Below are 20,408 nucleotides of genomic sequence, written 5' to 3'. Positions count from 1 at the left end.
TTTGTCACAAAAATTATCAAATTTGTCTGTACTCTGCTTTTGCTACTTACTGAAGAATTTGGCTCACACACCTGAACAAACAATATGTGCAAGAAAATAGGCCACCACATAAACAACAATACCACTTATAAGATCCAATTTTGGTCTATTTAGGAAGCACTTTAGATATATAGGGCTAGATTTAATTCAGCCCATCATGGTGGGCACCATGATGACTGGGGTCAGTGACAGAGTAAAGGGGGTTGGTTCTTTAAGTATTTGATCACATTGCCGGCTGAACCAGCAGGCATTTCTCATCACTAAATGTTCTTGACCATACAGTTGTGAGGTGTGTTCTTGAACCTCCAGTCCACAGGAGTCAGGCATATCTACAATGCCACTAGGTAGGGTTGATGTAGAATTTCACCAAGGAACGTCAGTTTACTTCATCAACGAGGCAATCCTCTCCCTCCAGCCTCTGAGTTGGCAGCACACTGCATCACAAACCAGCTGTCCATTGCAGTAGTGGTTATCATTCATTACAAAATGTGCGGCTGCACACCCCCCCCCCTTACGTTCTGCATATGCTGATCATAACATTTGCTTCCGGTTCTGGATGTTGTTGCCACACACAGGCCTCAGAGGCCTGGGCAATTATCAAAAAAAAAAATCAGAGGGAAAGCTGGTGGTTGCCCTTTTTTTAATATAACAAAAGTTTTGTTTATAACTCATTGAATCATAGAATTCCTAAAGTGTGTAAATGGGCCATTCGGCCTATCAATATCACACCAACCCTCCAAACAGCAGCTCAACCAGACCCACACCCCTAACCTATCCCTGTAACCCTGCATTTCCCATGGCTAATCCATCTAGCCTGAACACTATGGGCAATTTAGCACAGCTAATCCACCTAACCTGCACATCTTTGGATTGTGGGCCAAAACTGGAGCAGACATAGTGACAATGCACAAACTAGGGCGGCACGGTGGCTCAGCAGCTAGCTCTGCTGCCTCACAGTGCCAGAGGCCTGGGTTCAATTGCTTCCTAGGCCGACTGTCTGTGCGGAATTTGCACATTCACTCCATGACTGCGTGGGTTTCCTCCGGGTGCTCCGGTTTCCTCCCACAATCCAAAGATATGTAAGTTAGGTAAATTAGCCATGCAAAATTGCCCATAGTGTTAGATGCATTAGTCAGGGGTAAATATAGGGTAGGGGAATGGATCCAGGTAGGGTTACTCTGAGTGTCGGTGTGGACTTGTTGGGTCAAAGGGCCCAAGCCTATTTCCATACTGTAGGGAATCTAATCTAATCCACACGGACCAAAAGTGGAATCATCCTCAATCCCTGGCACTGTGAGGTAAGAGTACTAACCACTGAGTGACCGTGCCACCCACAATCAATTATTTTAAGTTCATTAAAGAAGCTTGGTAGAAGTCGGTTATTGCGGACAGCAGTACAAGAAAGAAGCAATTGGCCATTTTGGCAATGGAGTCAACACATTTATACTAATGACATAACCAGTGGAGTAGTGGCGCTTGATATTAGCGCATTTTGCCAGTCATAGTTGTAACAGGATGATGCTTTACGAGGAGGGGAATTTGCAAATGGTCATTGTCTCAAACATCTGCTACCTTCTGGATGGTAAAGATGGTGGTATTGGAAGGTGTAAACACATGAACTTTGTTAGTTACTGCAGCACATCTTGGTCATGGTGTACATTGCTGCCACTGAGCGTCAGTGGGAAAGCAAATGAACACTGAAGCTGGTGGACGGAGTGCTAATTAAACAGATTTTTCCTGGATTGTGTCAATAATGTGTGTTTTGGATCCGCACTCACCCTGAAAACCACACTCATTCTGCCTTGGTGCTCTGTAGATGGTGGGTAGGCACTGGCGAGTTATGGGATTATTCCTGCAATGGGTGGGTTGTTTTAAGCTTTCCTCACAAAACTTAGAAGAATAAGAACTCCCTTGATTGAAACCTAACTGATCTTGAGGGTGAAAAGGAAGCTTCCTCCTTAAAAATAAAAAGTGCCACCCATTTAGGACAAAGAAAAAATTTTCTCAGAGGCTCATAGACTTTGGAACTCTCTACCACAAAAGGGGTGAATATTTTTAAAGTAGAGGCAGATATTCTCTTGTGAAGCAAAGAGGTAAGCAGAATATGTTCACATCAGTCATGCCATTATTGAATGATGAAGCAGATTCAAAAATGGTCTGCTCTTTCCCCGATTCATACTGTTGTTTATTTGGATTGCACTATCATCCTTCTAATCAGGCGTTAAACAGAAGCTCAATCTGCCTGGTGGATTTAAAAGATCCATTGAACTGCTGTGAAGAAGAGCAGGGGAGCTGGTGTTCTTGATATCTCTTCCACATTCATTATCACAAAGATAAATTAGCTGGTCAATGGTAGTTGAATGAAATCAGAAAATTCTCAAAGTCTAGTCACTTTACATCATAAAGAAGATGGAGCAAGATACGAATTCTGCACTTCCATTTAATCTTCAGGAGATCATGGATTCTGGATACAGGCTCTTGGTTTTATAATATTTTCATGGAGATCTCTAGTTGAGAATGACTCACCTGCGTTTCGTGAAACTCTCGGTCCCGCCAGTAGTAGAGTTGAAGTTTCTTCTTCACAGCTACACACATATTGAGAATCAGCTCATCACTGTCAGATCGCTAAAAACACAGAATACATTAACAATTGATCCAAGAAATCCCAGTCAGTCCAATTTCCTTTGGTTGAAACATCTGAAAATATATAATTGACAACTTGCTAATATGGAATATTATTTGTAACTCCTGGATTTGTGTTGATTTGTACATCAAATAGCGTTCACAAACTGACTTTTATTTCTATTGAATCTACAACAACTTTATTTTTCATTATTCTAACAAGTGACTGCATAATGATCACTGCAATCAGATCTTCCTCACGTACAATCAGAAGATAGAAAATACATCTTGAAGTCCAAAGATCAAACTTTCGTTCAGGGTTCTTCCAATGGCTGTTAAGACAATGGAGTGGCTGAGCCATGCAACTCAGTCAGAAGAAGCCAGATTTGTAATGGGATTTCTGGCTGAGAAAATGGGCAATAACTCTGACATTGGTGATATGCATGTTTAAACTTAATTGTGTATTAGAAAATAAGTTTTAATGACAAAACGAAAGTTCTGTTCTCTGAATTTTTCTCAGCTGTGAAATTCACTAATACTCAGGCTGTGAATACACCAAGTCCCATATCAGCACTGAGAAGTGCAAGAGAACATGTCAGGAGCAGCTCAAGTGCAATTAGGAATAAATAACAAATACCAACTTTGCCAAAATGTTTATATCCAATTGAAAAGACATTAAAAAAAACTAGAAATCTGCCAGTCAGTTTTGTAGATGGAAGGCAGCACTTGGGTTTTTTTTAAAAGAAAAGGCTAAAAGATGAATGAAAAATGTTGAGTAAGTAAGAACAGCAGTACAGCTTCCTGGAATCCCTATAAACCAGTTTTGCAACCATCTCAACACTGACAGCAATTTATCTTTTCATGTCAGGAAAACAAAGCAGGAATATTTAAGGAAAACAAAAAAGACAGAACTAAAACAAAAACAGGAGAGGTTGCATAGAAGAAATATAAAATAAAATGTTTTGACGAGGCAAGATGCCCAGAATACAAATGAATTTCAAAGTATAGACATCTTACAGGCCTTTCCTTGAATTTTTAAAATACAAGTTAGTTTATGCTGGGTTGTTCCCAAATAACAGAGTCCATGTTAAAAATTATTATTCATGTCGATACATAAAATTAAATTCTGAACCTGCATTCCAGATTACAATAGCAAATAAAAACACTGCCTCGTGTAGCAAGCATGAAGCTGTGCCAACCTGACTTTGATTAGTGGTCTCAGTCTGCAATAGTTGTTTGTGGTATGCTGTATTTTAAAAAGGAATGGAAAAGTATCTTGGGATATTTCTGGAAAATGCATGTGTGAAGACAGCAGTTAGTACAATTGCTTTATTTTCTGATCTCCCCTAGTCACTGTCTGGACTCAAATATAAAGCACTTACCAATGCTACAAGGTTGCCTGTATTGTGCAAATGTATATCAACCACCAGCAAAAGCTTCAGAATAAGAATGTGGTTCATTTTTCCAAAAGTGGTGGGGGAAGAGAATTTCTCTATTTTTAAAGGAAAGAAAGCCTATGGAACTACTTAGGAGCATTAAAGAAACAGCATTACCAACAATGACACATGCATCTTTATTTTCTCACATGCTCTCTCTACTTTATTGATGAAGCCCAACAGAAGAAAAACACAAATTATGACAGCAGCATCACTTCCTTTTGATTTCTATTTTAAATTTGGGAGATATCCCATATTCCTGCAAAGCGTAAGTAATACTACTATTTTGTACATCTTGCCTCTTACCTTTAAGTCACACGAAAACAGACTGGCACTTTTGGCCTTGGTAACCACAGTAATTTGTTGGAACGTAAGTAAGTCATGAACATAGATATTATTTTCTATAAGAGAAAGAAAATATTAGAACTTAATAAAGAAAAACACACTTTTCTATTGACATATAAGTGTTCTAGCGTGCTACCTGCATCTTGTGGGAAAACGTCACTGAAACCAACATGTCAGGTTTGCATGATGCTCTCTTAACTACTTTAACTAATGTTGATGCTGAAGGTGCTCACTCCAGTTTGGACTATCAAAAACTTGCTACTACACAAACATGTGAATTCTGGCCTAAACCTACTTTACAAAAAAAAATTATGGTTGGCATGTTTGCGTCCAGAACTCCACAAATACATTTAATCTCATTAACCTTTGATTTCCTTATCTAACAGGACACCATCTACCTCTGCCTTAAAAACATTTAATAACCTCATAATTCACCATTTTCTGAGGTGTAGCGTTCCAAAGTTGCACAACTTAAGATTAAAAAAAGTCTTTCTTCAATCGCCTAAAAAGATGACATCAAACTTGTAAGCAGTGCCACCTAGCACCGCTCTCAACCACAACTAATGGACTGGATATTTTCCATCGTTTAAAATACAAACATGACAAAACTTGTATACTTCACTACATACAGCAAAATACTACAGGGTTATGAAATTCACATCACCAGAGCACCTACTAACCTCAAGTAATTCCCAGAAGCTTAAACTTGTTCACCCTCTACCTCCGGGAAAAAAAAACATATATTGATTTATCAGACTTTACGTCCTAACTTATCTTCTCTTGAACCTTCATGCAAGCTTCCAGAACGACTGATTTTGAACCTTTGTACAAACTCTTATAATAGAGAAGCCAATGTTAGGTTTTACTGCATTATCTTACAGAGTACAGAGGAACTTCGATTATCTGGCATACAATTATCTGAATTACAGATTATCCGAACATGATTGCAAGGTCCCAATGCTCAGTATTTGATTATCCGAATGAAATACTGCTCACCCATGTCCTTCTGATAATTGAGGTTTTTCTGTAAATGTCATCAAACTGAATACCAGAGAATAACAACTAAGTTAAAAAGAAAAATACAGTATACACAACTTATGAAATATTAATTTGCAACAGGTCAGAACAGTTAATCAAATGCTCAATAAAACAAAATCACAAGGATGATTCAATATGCTATTTATTAGCATATACACACTTAGGACTTGTATTAAGGACTGCTTTAAAATACACTTAAAAAACTGAATCCATCCTAGACTTTGTTGAGGGAAATGGGGGAAATCTACTGGTCATAACAGGGCTAATTTTTTTTTTCTTTTTAAGATCAGTGATGGAACACTTCCACCGAGTCATAGCACAATATGATTCTATTATTGAGAATGGTACATTTCCTGTCATCAGATTTGTATTAGTCGCAATGAGGTTGGTTTATAGCAATTCCTCAACTGCTGTCGCATGATCAGAGGAAGGAAGAGTGAACTAAATCACATTTTTCATATAAGCCCAAGTTCCAATTTGAATTAGTTCGAATGGCAATTGGAGTGCAACAATTAACTTTACCTACTGTAGATGGTTAAAATTAAAAAAAAAGGTCCTATTCTTGATCACAAGATAATGACCCTGACTGATGGTATGCATATGTGGAAACTTGGCAATGAAGGAATGAATGGAGGTCAGAGGTTATGCACAATGATTCCCATTTGTCATAAAGCTTGCCAATGCATCCAGGTTTTGATTCTAACCAATGCCCAAAGTCTACCTGACTCAATAAGGAGTCAATGTTTCTCGGAAGGAGGACTCAATATTTCTAGGAAGGAGTAAAAAAACCTGTAAAATTTCAAGACTGCCTTCTATTACTGTACTGAGATTATTATTTTCAAGAATACAAGGTTAAGAATTCAATGACTTTGTATCCAAACTCCTGAGGTTTCCAATGCATTATGGTGGGGTGCCATTTAGAAACTACTGATCACACCAGAGATTAACTGGGGTTTATTCTGAATGTTAAAATGATGACATTTTATTTTGAAAGCAAACCTAATATGAGGATCTTAAACAAGTATGAACAATGCTTGACATATTGAAGGAGGCACAGCCACACTCTACTAGACAAACCATCCAGGCCAATAAAATTCCACTACTACTTACACTCTTCACAAGTAAATAGCTCTAATCACATTTGCTCACCCTAATCTCATACCTCTTTCTTCTACCCATTTTCCGACACTGCGCTTTCCAATCTTAAATGTCACTGCAATTTCTACTTCAAACATGAACCCCGAGTGAGAATCCCACATCATACAACACTGAAATGGGGGCTCTTGTGGTGCAGTAGTAGTGCCTTAACTCTGAGACAGGACTCCTGGGTCCAATTTCCACCTGCTTCAGAGTTGCGCCATAACATCTCTGAACAGTTTGATGCAAAAAATTACAACACTCTGACGAGGTTTCTGAAATGGTTAACTTCTATTGGCTTCTATCTACCTGGCTCCATCCATTCGCAAGTTTAAACAGGTCTTCTACATTTCCCACATAAACCTAGAACACAGAACATAACAGCACAGTTCAGGCTGTTCTGCCCTCAATGTTGTGCCAAAACCAGTCTGAAGCCCACCTAACCTAAACTATTTCATTTTCGTCCATGTGTCTATTCAATGACCATTTAAACGCCCTTAAATTTGGCGAGTCTACTACTGCTGCAGGCAATGCATTCCACGCCCCTACTTTTTTGAGTAAAGAAACTTCCTTTGACATTTGACCTATATTGATCATTTCTCAATTGAAAGCTACCCCACCTCCATCACCATCCCTGGAAAAGGCTCTCACTGTCCACCCTAACTATGATTATCTTAAATGTCTCAAATAAGTCACCTCTCAACTTTCTTCTCTCCAACGAGAACAGCCTTAAGTTTCTCAGCCTTTCCTTGCAAGACCTTCCCTCCATACCTGGCAACATCCTAGTAAATCTCCTTTGAACCCTTTCCAAAGCTTCCACATCCTTCCTCTAATGCAGTGACCAGAACTACACACAATACTCCACATGTGGCCGCACTAGAGTTTTATACAGCTGCAGCATGGCCTCATGGTTCTGAAAGTCAATTCCTCCACAAATAAAAGCTAACACACCATACGCCTTCTCAACAACCTTATCAACCTAGGTGGCAACTTTCAGGGATGTATATGGACACAGATCTCTCTGCTCATCCACACTACCAAGAACCTTACCATCATCCCAGTAATCTGCATTCCTGTCGCTCTTTCCAAAGCGAATCACCTCACACTTTTCTGCACTAAACTCCATTTTCCACCTCTCAGCCCAGCTCTGCAGCTTACCTATGCCCCTCTGCAGAGGTACAACATCCTTCGTCACTGTCCACAAATCTACCGACCTGAGCGTCATCCTCAAATTTACTAACCCATCCTTCTACGCCCTCATCCAGGTCGTTTATAAAAAGCTGTCAACACAATTGCTTACTTAGGCCAAAAGGCAGGCTAAAGCTGCAATATATGCCAAGAAGTGGCTCATCTAGAATGCTAGGAGAAAGTGAGGACTGCAGATGCTGGAGATCAGAGCTGAAAATGTGTTGCTGGAAAAGCGCAGCAGGTCAGGCAGCATCCAAGGAACAGGAGAATCGACGTTTCGGGCATGAGCCCTTCTTCAGGGTCCAGAAGGTCCTGACGAAGGGCTCATGCCCAAAACGTCGATTCTCCTGCTCCTTGGATGCTGCCTGACCTGCTGCACTTTTCCAGCAACACATTTTCAGCTCATCTAGAATGCTAGACCTGTTTTAAAAAACAGCTAAATGTATTAGAGGAAAGAAAATTTAACATTCTGTACAAATCCAAATAGATCATTTGATTTGGTTCTAAGTGATGGCATTTTACTTTATTATATGTTACAGAGATTAAATTCATTCATTGTAATGAATTAAACTGGTGAACTTGATTCATACATGAAAAAATAATTAAAGTATGCAATTACAAGGCAAAATTTGATTATTGACATTTTGACATTAATTATCAAGATTGGGGGATACAGCAACTACTGTTTACTTCTCCTAATGTATTCCTAAATTAACAAAAACAAGTTACTGAAGAAACTCATCAGGTTTGAAGGAGGATCACAGAACCTGAAACACGGAAGAGCAAGCAGAATCACAGATGGTGCCAGACCCGCTGAGTGTCTTCAGCGACTTCGGTTTTCTTTCAGATTACCAGCAGTCCAGTTCTTGGTTTTGCTTATTCATAAATTAACTTGCTAATGAAAATATGCCAAAAAAAAAAGAGACATTCCCAGAAGAAAAGATGCAATAATGGTGGATCACATTCCAGGCCTGTTACTTTTCATATTAAAAACCTACTAGCAGCACTGAACCAACTCGTCTAAAATTGCTCTAACTCTAATATACTAACTTTTAAGTTACTAAGAATTCTTAAAATTTACTAACTCATTCTACTTACCTCCTACTCATTGCTACCTCCTCAACTTCCCTTATTTATTCCCTGTCCTGATCCTGCTGCTTGTCACCTCTTAACCACAACTTTCTTGCACCCTGTCCTAAGCATTTACTGGAATGAGGCCCAGAAGAGGCCTGATGAGAAGGAGGAAGTCAGTGAGAGAAGCTGCAAATGGGAGAGAAAGAGGGAGAAGACAATGTAGATTGGTGAGAAGTGGCGAGCGCAAAGATCAAAAAGTAACAGAGGTGGGAAGTGGGTTGTACAGTGAAGGAAGCTGTGAAATGGAGAGGTGGTGAACAGTTTGGAGGAGTGGTTTAGATCGGAAATGGCAAGAATAGGCGGGGAGGAAGGAAGGTTGTAAAGCTCTTGAGCAGCATTCAGATCAGATTTACAATAATAGTTTTAAATAAAAACAAAAGGATTGTAGATGCTAGAAGTCAGATGCAAAGAGCAAACATTGCTGGAAAAGCTCAGCAGGTCTGGCACTGTGTGTGGAAAGAAGGTCAAGTTATTGTTTTGGATCTAGTGACCCTCGTTCAGAACACTTGTTTTTTTTTGCTGATTAAGCTATTTTTGTTTTTGTTACTAGAAAGGTACTAGTCATAAGAGTCATAGAGATGTACAGCATGGAAACAGACTCTTCGGTCCAACCCGTCCACGCCGACCAGATATCCCACCTGCCAGCACTAGGCTGATATCCCTCCAAACCCTTCCTATTCATATACCTATCCAAATGCCTTTTAAATGTTGCAATTGTACGAGCCTCCACCACTTGCTCTGGTGCTCATTCCATACCCGCACCACCTTCTCAGTGAAAATTTTGCCCCTTGGGTCTCTTAAATCTTTCCCCTCTCACCCTAAACCTATGCCCTCTAATTCTGGACTCCCCAACCCTGGGGAAAAGACTTTGCTTGTTTATCCTATCCACGCCCCGCCTGATTTCATAAAACTCTGCAAGGTCACCCCTCAACCTCCGACGCTCCAGGGAAAACAACCCCAGCCTGTTCAGCCTCTCCATATAGCTCAAAACCCCCAACCTTGGCAACATTCTTGCAAATCTTTTCTGATCCCTTTCAAGTTTCACAACATCTTTCCGATAGGCTCAATGGCTAGCACTGCTGCCTCTCAGCGTCAGGGATCTGGGTTCGATTTCAGTCTCAGGCAGCTCTCCGTGAAGTTTGTACATTCTCCTTGTGTCTACGTGGGTTTCTTCCAGGCGCTCCAGTTTCCTCCCACATGCGCAGGTTAGGTGAATTGGCCATGCTAAATTGCCCATTAGGGATGTGTGGGTTATGGGGATTCGTCAGGGGAAATGTAGAGTAACAAGGTAGGGGAATAGGTCCGGGTGGAATACTCTGAGGGTCGGTGTTGATTTGTTGAGCCAAATTGACTGTTTTCACACTGTAGGGATCCTATGATGTTACCCAGTAATGCCCACATCCCATGAAAGAATATACTATAAATGGATGAGGTGTGTACACATTTGTATGCATGCATCTCTGTCTGTCTGTGCGCGTGTGTAAGTGTGGCATGCTTTTTGTGGAGCCTTCCTGAAGCTCTGTGACGTGGAGCATGATACGTCAAAATGATGATCATGACCGGAGTTGAATAAATTAGACGAGTTAATTAAAATCCTAAAAATTATCTCCCTATTCCTTTCCACTTCACTTCAATTTTTAAAAATATTCATAACCTAAGTTTTGACCAAGTTTTTGATCATCTGATTTAATTTCTCCCAATTTGGTATCGAACGATGCTTTATTTTGCAATGTAACCGTAAAGCACATTGGGCATTTTATTACATAAAAAGGCAATACAAATGGTTTTAGAAACAATCACTTATTGCATGTGTTTCGAAGGCTAAAATGCAACCGATAATTGGGTAAGCTAATGCATCCGCATCCTGCTAAGCAAAACAACATATTTTTCCAGAATACACAAAACAAATAGCCTTTCATACCAAAAAACACGCAAGTAGCTAGCTATTCAAACTAACACAATTTTTAACATTGCTAGATACTGCTGTTCAATAGATACTGTAATGAATGCAAAGTTTGATGCATAAAGTTCACTTCCTCTTTGCTAGATTTCTGTTACGAATGCTATCTCGGGTTCCTATAAGCAGTCTGAATGGCATACTTTTATTGATGCTGGCTCAAACTGTTCTTTATCTTTTTATCATCTTTTTAAGATAGGATAAGATAATTTAAGAGATTTTAAATTAAACTGTTACATTCCACGGTAAAAGTGATGTACAGAATCTTAATTATGATAGACCTTGCTTTTACATCTTACCATGTCATTTTGATTTAAACTCAAGGTCTTCAGTTTTTTTCTGCTTTTCATCTCAGTGGAAGCCATAACAGCTTCTTCCTTAGACTTCTCTTGCTGCAGGCCTGTTTCCAAATTTTGGCTATCACATTTAGAGTCATAGTATCAGGGATATACAGCGTGGAAACAGACCCTTCGGTCCAGCCAGTCCATGCCGACCAACCCAACCCAACCCAATCTAGTCCCACCTGTCAGCAGCCGACCCATATCCCTCCACACCCTTCCTATTCATATACCCATCCAAATTTTTCTTAAATGTTCCAAATGTACTAGCCTTCACCACTTCCTCTGGCAGCTCATTCCATACACATACCACCCTCTGCAAGAAAAGGTTGCCCCTTAGGTCTCTTTTATATCTTTCCCCTCTCACCCTAAACCTATGCCCTCTAGTTCTGGACTCCCCACACCCCAGGGAAAAGACTTTGCCTATTTATCCTATCTATACCCCTCATGATATTATAAACCTCTATAAAGGTCACCCCTCAGCTCCAGGGAAAATAGCCCCAGCCTATTCAGCCTCTCCTTATAGCTCAAATCCTTCAATTTTGGCATTATCTTGGTTATTCTTTCCTGAACCCTTTCAAGTTTCACAACATCCTTCCGATATGATGTAGACCAGAATTGCATGCAATATTCCAAAAGTGGCCGAACCAATGTCCTGTACAGTTGCAACATGACCTCCCAACTCCTGTACTCAATACTCTGACCAATAAAGGAAAGCATACCAAATGCCTTCTTCATTATTATAGCTACCTGCGACTCCACTCTCAAGGAGCTATACCTGCACTCCAAGGTCTCTTTGTTCAGCAACACTCCCTCAGACCTTACAATTAAGTGTTAAGATTTGCTCTCCCAAAATGCAGAATTGAGAAAGCCTATCGCCTTAAAATTTGTCTTTAAACATTTAGACCAAAATGTAATGCTGAATTACAGAATACATGTACTGCACTAGAAAATAGACAGGCAGGAAGACTCAGAAAAAGGGGGTAACCCAAGGAATGCAGAAGATAGGGACATCTGGGCTCACCAAGTGATAACACGATGCTATAAGGCAATTCAGAACATTTGCCTTAGCATCAATGAATGTGTGAGAAAAGGACACCAAGTGATAACATTCACATCCATTCCTTTGTGAAATTAATGACAAGTGTTTGATTCTGACCCTGAAACAAAACACAGTGCTATCAAAAGCCTTGTAATTAACAGTCAGATCCTGTCAATTATAATGGCTTCTCATTACCCCTTGCAAGCGGGACAGACACACAGAGGGAAAAACATCTTTGCTGTTACAAGACCCTGACATGAGAGTTCAACAGGACACTAGAGATCGAGCGAGAGCGAGACACCATTTTAGTGCTGAGACTATTGAAGCCAGAAAAAATTAACTCTTAGAGCTGATCTGCTATGGATTGAATTTAATTGCATTTTGGGACTTTATGATGATAATAAGAACATGCAAAGATTTTGCAAACATTTGTATAAAATAAGTCACTTTCAATCAGCAGATTGGAGTAGCCTGCTGGGGCACTTGAAGAGCTGGTACCCTACTCTCCAAGGTTATTAGAACCTAGTTAGTTTAGCTTATAGATATCAGTGTTATGTTGCAACAGTGATGCTATTAGTGAATAAAGGGAATGACTAGAATTAAAGTAAACTGTCTGTAAGAGGTTTTTATTCCATACTTCCAAAGAGTACAATATTCAGGATGAACCAAGAGAGAGGCTTTAAAGGTCTGAGTCCAAAAGGGATTCCCTGGGCCTTTTCAAAACTCCACTTCAACAGCACCCCACATTTATCCAAATTAAACTCCAACTGCCCCTCAGTTTACTGGCCCATCTGATCAAGGTCCTGTTGTAACCTGAGGTACCTTCTTCGCTGTCCGCTACCCTTCCAATTTTGGTGTCATTTGCAAACTTACTAACTATAGCTCTTATGCTTACATCCAAATCATTTACATAAAATGACGAAAAGAAGTGGACCCAGCACTGATCCTTGTGGCACTCTACTGATCACAGGCCTCCAGTCTGAAAAACAACCCTCCACCATCACCCTCTGTCTTCTAACTTTGAGCCAGTTCTGTATCCAAATGGAGAGTTCTCCCTGTATTCTATGAGATCTAACCTTGCTAACCAGTCTCCCATGGGGAACCTTGTCAAACGACTTACTGAAGTCCATATTGATCACATCGACCACTCTGCCCTCATCGATACACGTTGTTGCTTCTTCAAAAAACGTCAATCAAGTTTGTGAGACATGATTTTCCACGCATAAAGCCATGTTGACTATCCCTAATCAGTCCTTGCCTTTCCAAATACATGGATATCCTGTCCCTCAGGATTCCCTCCAACACTTGCCCACTACCATCACGCTCACTGGTCTATAGTTCCCTGGCTTGTCCTTACCACCTTTCTTAAACAGTGGCACCACATTAGCCAACCTCCAGTCTTCCGGCTCCTCACCTGTGACTGTCGATAATACAAATATCTTAGCAAGAGGCCAGCAATCACTTCTCTAGCCTCCCAGAGAGTTCTAGGGTACACCAGATCAGGTCCTGGGGATTTTTCCACTTTTATGCATTTCAATACATCCAGTACTTCCTCCTTTGTAATCTGGACATTTTGCAAGACGGCACCATCTAATTCCCTACATTCTATATCTTCAATGTCCTTTTCTACAGTAAATATAGATGCAAAATACTCATTCAGTATCTGCCCCATTTTCTGCAGCCCCACACAAAGGCTGCCTTGTTAATCTTTGAGGGGCCCTATTCTCTCCCTAGTTACTCTTTTGTCCTTGATGTATTTGTAAAAACCTTTTGGATTCGCCTTAATGCTAGTTGCTAAAGCTATCTCATGTCCCCTTTTTGCCCTCCTGATTTCCCTCAAGTATAATCCTACAACCTTTATACTCTTCTAAGGATTCACTCGATCTATCTTGTGCTTCCTTCTTTCCCTCAACCAAACCTCAATTTCGTTAGTCATCCAGCATTCCCCATACCTACCAGCTTTTCCATTCACCCTAACAGGAATATACTTTCTCTGGACTCTCGTTACCTCATTTCTAAAGGCTTCCCACTTTCCAGCCGTACCTTTACCTGCGAACATCTGTCCCCAATCAGCTTTTGAAAGTTCTTGCCTAATACCGTCAAAATTGGCCTTTCTCCAATTCAGAACTTCAACTTCTGGATCTGGTCTATCATTTTCCATCACTATTTTAAATCTAATAGAATTATGGTCGCTGGCCCCAAAGTGCTCCCCCACTAACACCTCGACCTGCCCTGCCTTATTTCCCAAGAGTAGGTCAAGTTTTGCACCCTCTCCAGTAGGTACATCCACATACTGAATCAGAAAATTGTCTTGTACACGCTTAACAAATTCATCTCCATCTAAACCTTTAACACTATGGCAGTCCCAGTCTATTTTGGAAAGTTAAAATCCCCTTCCATAACCACATTCTTATTACAGATAACAGAGATCTTCTTACAAGTTTGTTTCTCAACTTCCCTCTAACTATTACAGGGTCTATAATAAAATCCCAATAAGGTGATCATCCCTTTCTTATTTCTCAGTTCCACCCAAATAATTTCCCTGGATGTATTTCTGGGAATATCCTCCCTAACTACAGCTGTAATGCTATCCCTTATCAAAAACGCCACTTCCCCTCCTCACTTGCGTACCTTCCTAATCTTCCTGTAGCATTTGTATCCTGGAACATTAAGCTGCGAGTCCTATCCATCTCGGAGCCATGTTTCTGTAACTGCTATGATATCCCAGTACCACGTTCCTAACCATGCCCTGAGTTCATCCACTTTCCCTGTTAGGCCCCTTGCATTGAAATAAATGCAGTTTAATTTATTACTCCTACCTTGTCCCATGCTGCCCTGACTGTGACTCGTTTCTGTTCTCAACTGTACCAGTCTCAGATTGACCTCTTTCCTCACTATCTCCCTGGGTTCCATCCCTCACTTTACTAGTTTAAATCCTCCTGAGTAGCTCGAGGAAATTTCCCTGCCTGCATATTAGTCCCCTTCCAATTTAGGTGCAATCCATCCCTCTTATACAGGTCACTTCTGCCCAAAAAGAGATTCCAATGATCCAAAAGCGTGAATCCTTCTCCCATACACTAGCTCCTCAGCCATGCATTAATCTGCCCTATCCTCCTATTCCTGCCCTCATTAACTCGTAGCCCTGGGAGTAAATCAGATACTTCTACTCTCGAGGACCTCCTTTTTAAATTCCTGCCTAATTCTCTGCAATGTCCCTTCAGAATCTCAACCTTTTCCCTTCCTATATCATTGGTTCCAATGTGCACAAGGACCTCCGGCTGGCCCCGCTCCCCCTTGAGAACATTCTGCACCCTCTGAGACATCCTTGATCCTGGCCCCAGAGAAGCAACACACCATTCTGATTTTTCTCTGCTGGCCACAGAAACCTATGTCTGTACCTCGGCCTAGACAGTCTCCTAACACAATCAATCTCTTGGAACCCAACGTACCCCTCATTGCATTACACCTAGTCTCAATAGCAGAAACTTGGCTGTTTCGTGCTATGTTCCCCTGAAAATCCGTCACCCCTACATTTTCCAAAACAGTATACTTGTTTGAAATGGGGATAGCCGCAGAAGACTCCTTACTAACTGCCTACCTTTCTTACCTTTTCTGGAGTAAACCCATTTATGTGATTGCATCTGTGACTTTTCCCTCTTCCTAAAACTGCCATCCATCACATCGCCTTGCTCTTGTAAGTTCCTCATTGCCTCTAACTGTCCCCCCAACTGATCCATTCGATCTGACAGGATTTGCATTTATTGCAGATATAATCCTCATTAACCCGTAAACTCTCCCTAAACTCTCACATCCGACAAGAGGAGCATATGACTCTACTGAAAGCCATTTTTACTCCTTCACAATCTACAGACCCAGAAAATTATACCTGTCTTATTCGTCTACACTGCTCCAGGTTAAATGAATAGTTATGGCTTATATTTTAAGTTTAATCAAGAGACGTATCTAGAAAGAACCCACTTTACTCACTACTGCAGATTTACTGTAAGGCCACACTTAAATATTCACTTCTGTTTCTGTTCTGTTACCTCGCCCAAACAAGTTTCTCCAAGATCAGATGTGAATTTCACTGTTTATTTTCCCAGAGGCACTCTGATTGCCAGCGATACGTGAATTCAAACAGCAAAGGCAGTAACTGTGCAGGTTCACTGTGGTGTCAGTTTCTTTCTCTCTCTCTCCTGCACTGACCTCACCATGTGCTTCCTTTGTCTGTTCCTCTCCCTTTTAAAAGTGCTGTTATTTTAACTTTTTTTTCTCCAAAGTTCCAAAACAATGCAACAGCACACAAAACAGTAATTGCTGCTCCTGGAATTTGAGGAGATCACCTCCAATACCTAAAACACCTCAACAAAAAAGGAACAGCCTGTTACAGCCAGAAATACTTCCCGTCCTCCATCTTGGATTACCCAGAATCTTAACTCTTAACGAACAACAACAGAAGCAGAGTATGATCTGGGGAGAGCAATCTTTGAGCGTTGGGGAGTGGCAAGAGAGAAATAAAATCTTATTCTGAAGCAGATTTAATTTTTACTTTCTTGTGGCTCATTGTTCTATGCCATCTGACACTTTGAAACAAAACAACAGGGACAACACTGCAAAATGTTTTTTAAAAAACAAAGACTGCTTTAAGAAAATAATATCAACAAAATGGCTAAATGTATCGGAAAACCTGAATAAATCAATCAATGATGCAATGAACTTGTACAGAAGGTGACGTTTACTCTGGAAAACCAGTTGATGCATTCAACTGGAGTTCATCTTTACATTTATATCTTCCCAAGATTGCACATTACAACCCTGCATCTCTTAACACAACACCCACAGTTCTAGACTATTTTCATAGGAGCTCAATTGAATTCTGAGTTAATGCCCACTACTTGCAAAACAATTGAATTTAGTCGCTACATCTTAACAGCAACTACTCACTTAATTTTGAGAGTATTATAATTAACTGGCAACATAAATAAGCTACATTTTCTAAAATTATTGCACTGGTGTAGAAAATAATTCCTGTGTTCATATGGACTAAACATCAACAGTTCAATTTAACTTACCCAGGAGAGATATCAGTATTTTAAATTGGGATACAACATATAACTGAAAAAAAAGATTAAAAAATTTCAGGTTGGAACAATATAACTAAATTACACATCAGTCATGCTTAATCACAGGACTCAGCTTGGCTCTCACATTTAGCATTCTTAATTAATTAAAAGTTCAATTAAAAAAGGAGACCCGTACATTGTAGCATGTGAAAAGAGCACAATTGGCAAAATTGCCAACACAAATTGATGGAAAGAACTCGCATATCATAATGTAAGGCAATGTAAATCAAAATCGTTTGTAACTTAAGAAGAACTCTTCCCCAATTGCAAGCCCTTTATAAAAATGTCAAAAGAAGAATTGGACGCGCAGCCAGGGCAAGTACAAGTATAGGAGAAAGTGAGGAGTGCAGATGCTGGAGAGCCAGAATGGATACAGAGTAGAGCTGAAAAAAGCACAGCAAGTCAAGCAGCAGAGAAGGGGAGTCATATTTTTAGTTCAGAATCTTCATCAGTCCTGATGAAAGGTTCTGACCTGAAACGTCGACTCCCCTTCTCTTCTGATGCTGCTCGACCTACTGTGCTTTTCCAAGCTTCACTTTTCATTCACCCCAAGTACCACTATAGCTAATGTGACAAGGTCTTCCATACAATGAGACAGGAAATGGACTGAGTGTGTATTTAAGTTATTAGCATAACCATTAACCTTACTATTGTTATGACTAAACTGTGAAGTAAGCACCAATAATTGATTCCCACTATTCCACAAGTTGTCAGAAACATGTAAACACTCTACTAAACCAACAAGGCAACAAATTTGTCAGAGTGACTGCAATCCTGGACAAATTCAACTGATAGATTGTCTCTTTAAAAGAAATAAACTGTTTATAGTAAACAGATAACTTTTAACAAATGGCAGAGAAACGATTATAAATCTACAATTATGCAACTCAACCTATACTCCTTAAAACTCCAAATACACAAACACACACACATAAACACACACACACAAACACACACACACAAACACACACACACAAACACACACACACAAACACACACACACAAACACACACACACAAACACACACACACAAACACACACACACAAACACACACACACAAACACACACACACAAACACACACACACAAACACACACACACAAACACACACACACAAACACACACACACAAACACCAGTTTATAGTCCAACAGGTTTAATTGGAAGCACACTAGCTTTTGGAGCATTGCTCCTTCATCAGGTGGTTGTGGAGGACACAATTGTAAGCACAGAATTTATAGCAAAAATGTACAGTGTGATGTAACTGAAATTATACTTTGAAAAATACCTTGATTTTCTGTTGAGTCTTTCATCTGTTCGAATACCATGATAGTTTCACTTCTTTCATGTATAAATGACAAAACCTTTTTTTAAAAGTTGCATTCTCAGCTTAACTATAACAACTGGTGTGAGCTAGACAATATGTTGAAGGTGTTAGCCCCCGTGTTCTCTGTCTATGCCATGATGTTTAGATTGATTCTAATCTAAAAAGTGAGATAACGGTTTTCTACATGGATTGATGCAGTTTTTGAACAAAATGCAATGTAACTCTGCAAGTACAAATTCACCCCAACAAAATATGTGTGCATATGTGGGTTTTTATGTATGCCTGTCTGGGTTGGGGGTTTGTGAGTGTCTGTGAGAGAGAGTATATATGTGTGTGTGTGCGTGAGTGTAGAGTGGTGTGCGTGTGTGTGTATACACGCGCACGCGAGTGCGCTTATAGAAGTGTCTGTGTGTATAGTGCAAATCTGGGTCTGAAAAGAAATCAAACATGTATGGCTTCCATGTGGATATAGTTGTTGATTTTTGTTATATATCTCATTCATTCTTTCAAGTAGATGTTGGTTGGCTACCAAATTCCATCAGGTATTGATCCACATATCAGCATTGGTATGGAGGTTCCTGGTTGACACAGCCGGAGAGATTCTCACAAAGGGTCCCAGTGCCTGATACGATGGGACGTCCTGGTACATTGGCTTTGTGTACCTTTGGAAGGAAGTAGAAGTCGCCTACACGAGAAGTACATTGCACGTGTAGGGAACTCTGAAGGTCTGGATTCAAAGTCCTGATCAATGCGTTTAATTCACGGGTGTGTTCTTTGGTCGGATCAGCTGGCAGTTGCCTGTAATGTTCCTGGTTGTTCAGTTTTTGGTACACTTCCTTGCAGTAATCTGTTCTATTCTGAATAACAATGGCTCCTCTTACCTGCTGGTTTGATGACAATGTTGTGATTGGTTTTGAGATTGGTGCGAGAATGTCTCCAGCTATGTTGAAGACACCTTGAAACTTTTTGTACAGGGGATCCCCAGCTTCTGTCGCAACACCAAGGAATTCTTAACACCACGGACCAGTCGAACCGGGAAAATTCCTCGTCACGACGGATGTTTTAGCACTCGACACCACCATCCCTCACAATGATGGCATCGCGGCAACAGCCTCAGTACTCAACACCAACAACTGCCAATCTCCAAACACCATCCTACAACTCATCCGCTTTATCCTTGATCACAACGTCTTCACCTTTGACAGCCAGTTCTTCATCCAGACACATGGAACAGCCATGGGGACCAAATTTACAGCTCAATATGCCAACATCTTCCTGCACAGGTTCGAACAAGATTCTTCTCTACGCAGGATCTCTAACCAACATTATACCCCATGTACATTGACAACATTTTCTTCCTCTGGAGCCAGAGGAATCACTGATAGAACTACACAGTGATATTAACAAGTTTCACCCCACCATCAAACCACCATGGACTATTCTCGACTATCTGTCCCACTCTTGGACGCATGCATCTCCATCAAGGATGGACACCTCCGCACCACACTCAACCACAAACGCACAGACAACCTCACAATGCTACACTTCTCCAGCTTCCACCCAAAACATATTAAAATAATCATCCTCTATGGACAAGCCCTATGCGTACACCGGATCTGCTCAGATGAGGAACAACGTGACAGGCACCTGGAAGTAATCAGGGATGCCCTCATAAGAACGGGG

At 40.5% G+C, this 20,408-nt stretch overlaps 1 protein-coding gene across 2 annotated transcripts in view; it reads right to left on the bottom strand.

Moving 5' to 3' along the window:
* LOC140476560 (vam6/Vps39-like protein) overlaps nt 1–20,408 on the bottom strand; it is a 104,290-nt gene that overhangs the window by 72,733 nt on the left and 11,149 nt on the right. The window contains exons 4-6 of one of the 2 annotated variants that reach the window (XM_072569356.1): nt 17,349–17,391; nt 4,404–4,498; nt 2,566–2,664 (exon numbers count right to left, since the gene is read on the bottom strand). In XM_072569356.1, coding sequence (XP_072425457.1) covers nt 2,566–2,664; nt 4,404–4,498; nt 17,349–17,391 — 237 coding nt within the window. The remainder of the gene's footprint in view (nt 1–2,565; nt 2,665–4,403; nt 4,499–17,348; nt 17,392–20,408) is intronic. The other variant, XM_072569357.1, reaches the window with a different exon arrangement.

Source organism: Chiloscyllium punctatum, chromosome 4, assembly GCF_047496795.1.
Source record: "Chiloscyllium punctatum isolate Juve2018m chromosome 4, sChiPun1.3, whole genome shotgun sequence".
In the NCBI taxonomy this organism is placed as follows: domain Eukaryota; kingdom Metazoa; phylum Chordata; class Chondrichthyes; order Orectolobiformes; family Hemiscylliidae; genus Chiloscyllium; species Chiloscyllium punctatum.
Note: the sequence above shows the minus strand (reverse complement) of the source record. Positions and strands in the feature narration are given on the sequence as shown.